Here is a 1,951-nt window from a genome sequence, read left to right as displayed (position 1 = left end):
AGAGGTGGAAGCCAAAGATAATTTACTGTTATTCAAAGTGTGGCTCTGCTGGTTCAACATTAAGCTATAAGTGAACTCCTTCCCCTAATGTGACTGTCACCACCAGAAAGATTGCACTGTGCAAAACCCAGCCCCAGATTCACTTTGTACATGGGATTGTGTAGCTATCACCAAAAAGAGCCCACATGATTCACGGGCTAGGCAGATAAAGTGGAGAACTACTCAGTCATGAGTGCTGTTGATTTTTGTTTTAAATAAAGCCTCTTCGTCATCTCACTTGTGTTTCAAACTGAATTATTTCCATGTGTGGCCTTGAAAATTATTTTTTAAGGCTGCTACACAGAGCCATGTGTTGATGTGTAGTTCAGAGCATCAGGTGATGGTTGGTTTCTACAGAGGCTTCAGGGCACAACTTGCTGTCAGCAAATCTAAGTGAATCTGGTTCTGTTTTGCAGTTTGGCTGCACATCTGTCTGATATTTTTTAGCTCTTGCATCAGCCCCTATGTCCCATGTCTCTGTGATAATGTCTTTGTCATTCATGTTTTAATTATCACTTGGATGCTCCGTTTGGTTCCGTGGCACCAGCAGATCGATGTCAAATCTCTTCTGTTCTTCTTCACTGTTAACTGTCCTGTACCCCATCAATGACATGGCCCCTTTACACACTTCCTGGATGCGTTTGACATTGCTGTGCGGCAGCAGGGTACGCCAAGCCTCAGACACCTTGGTGGCGTTTCGTGAAGTGACTTTATAGGCTTGTCCCTTGCCTTTTCCGTGGGTAACTCTGTAGATCCACTCCTCCAACTGCGGCGTCATCTCCAGACCTACAAATTCATACAGTGCAGATATTTCCTCCAGTGTGTTGCGTACCACATCCTCATAACGGACCATTTTGTAGCGCCCTTTTAGAAAAGGAGGGGGTTTCAGGACGGCCCTTTCATTGATGCGCACATGGCTACGGCAGATTTCCTGTGTGACTTCATACGGCACCTCAGCAGGTGGGATGTTTCTCTGCTCCAAGACAGCAGCACTGTCTCGTATAAAGTTGGCGGCCCCCGCCTCCCTAGACCGAAACACAGCCCGTGGGTCTCGGACCAGGTGGATGATGCGGAAGTCTAAGTTTGGGTCCTGCAGAAGTGGGTAGAGGGGTTCCAGCTCAAATATGCGCACTATTTTTAACACCACATGACTGTAAGTGTGGCAGGCTTCCTCCACCTCCTGCATGTTGGGGGGCTGGCACATCTCTATGCAGCGATCCGGGTCACTGAACTGGTTGCGTGGTGTGAGAGAACAGGCTGGAGGCGAGCACAGAGCTCGACTTTGAGGCCACACAAACATGGACCTGTTGCTCTGAAGGTAGGAATCCATCACAGAGAAATCACACTGGAACAAACTCCTCAGTAGATCCCTCATGGCCATTCGCAGCTCCCGTTTCCTGGGTTTCTCCAGCTTATACCACACATGCCAAGCGGGCTCCATAAGATAGAAGACAGACGGGTGCTGACTGAACACCTGGCCAAGGAAGGATGAGCCTGATCGCCAGGACGACAGCAGCAGAACATGAACCTTGTCATTGGAGGAGGCAGAGCTGCAGGGATTGAACTGGACAAACCAGGCACAGAACAACACCCCTGTGGCACCCAGCAGGATCACCAGGAAAAGCATGGTGCTGAGGCTCACTCTGCAGCGGGGCATCATGGGTAATGGTCTCTGTCAGTGGCCTCTGCGAGATGTGGATCGATTTTTACGTCTTCTGCGGAGCTGTGTTACCTCTGCAACAGAAAAGACAGAGACAGACAGATATTAAAGGGATACGGCAACTTTTTTTTTCGTGTCTTGTGTAGCACCTTTAACCCTGATTAGAATAGATAGCCTACTCACATCTCTAGGTTCGGTAGGAGTTGGGCAAATGACTCAAAAGAGGAGTGGTTTGAACAGGTGATATTTTAA

General features: G+C 48.5%; 1 protein-coding gene across 1 annotated transcript; it reads right to left on the bottom strand.

Moving 5' to 3' along the window:
- Positions 1 to 544: 544 nt before the first annotated feature.
- On the bottom strand, positions 545 to 1,699 carry LOC310987279 (carbohydrate sulfotransferase 5-like; the record flags this gene model as incomplete). The annotated part of the gene is made up of 1 exon (XM_083973469.1): positions 545 to 1,699. One exon carries the CDS (start codon positions 1,697 to 1,699, stop codon positions 545 to 547), a length of 1,155 nt encoding a protein of 384 aa, XP_083829595.1.
- Between the last annotated feature and the right edge of the window lie 252 nt (positions 1,700 to 1,951).

Source organism: Trachurus trachurus, assembly GCF_905171665.1.
Source record: "Trachurus trachurus genome assembly, chromosome: 6".
NCBI classification, from domain to species: Eukaryota; Metazoa; Chordata; class Actinopteri; order Carangiformes; family Carangidae; genus Trachurus; species Trachurus trachurus.
This window is presented reverse-complemented; position numbering and strand designations above follow the sequence as displayed.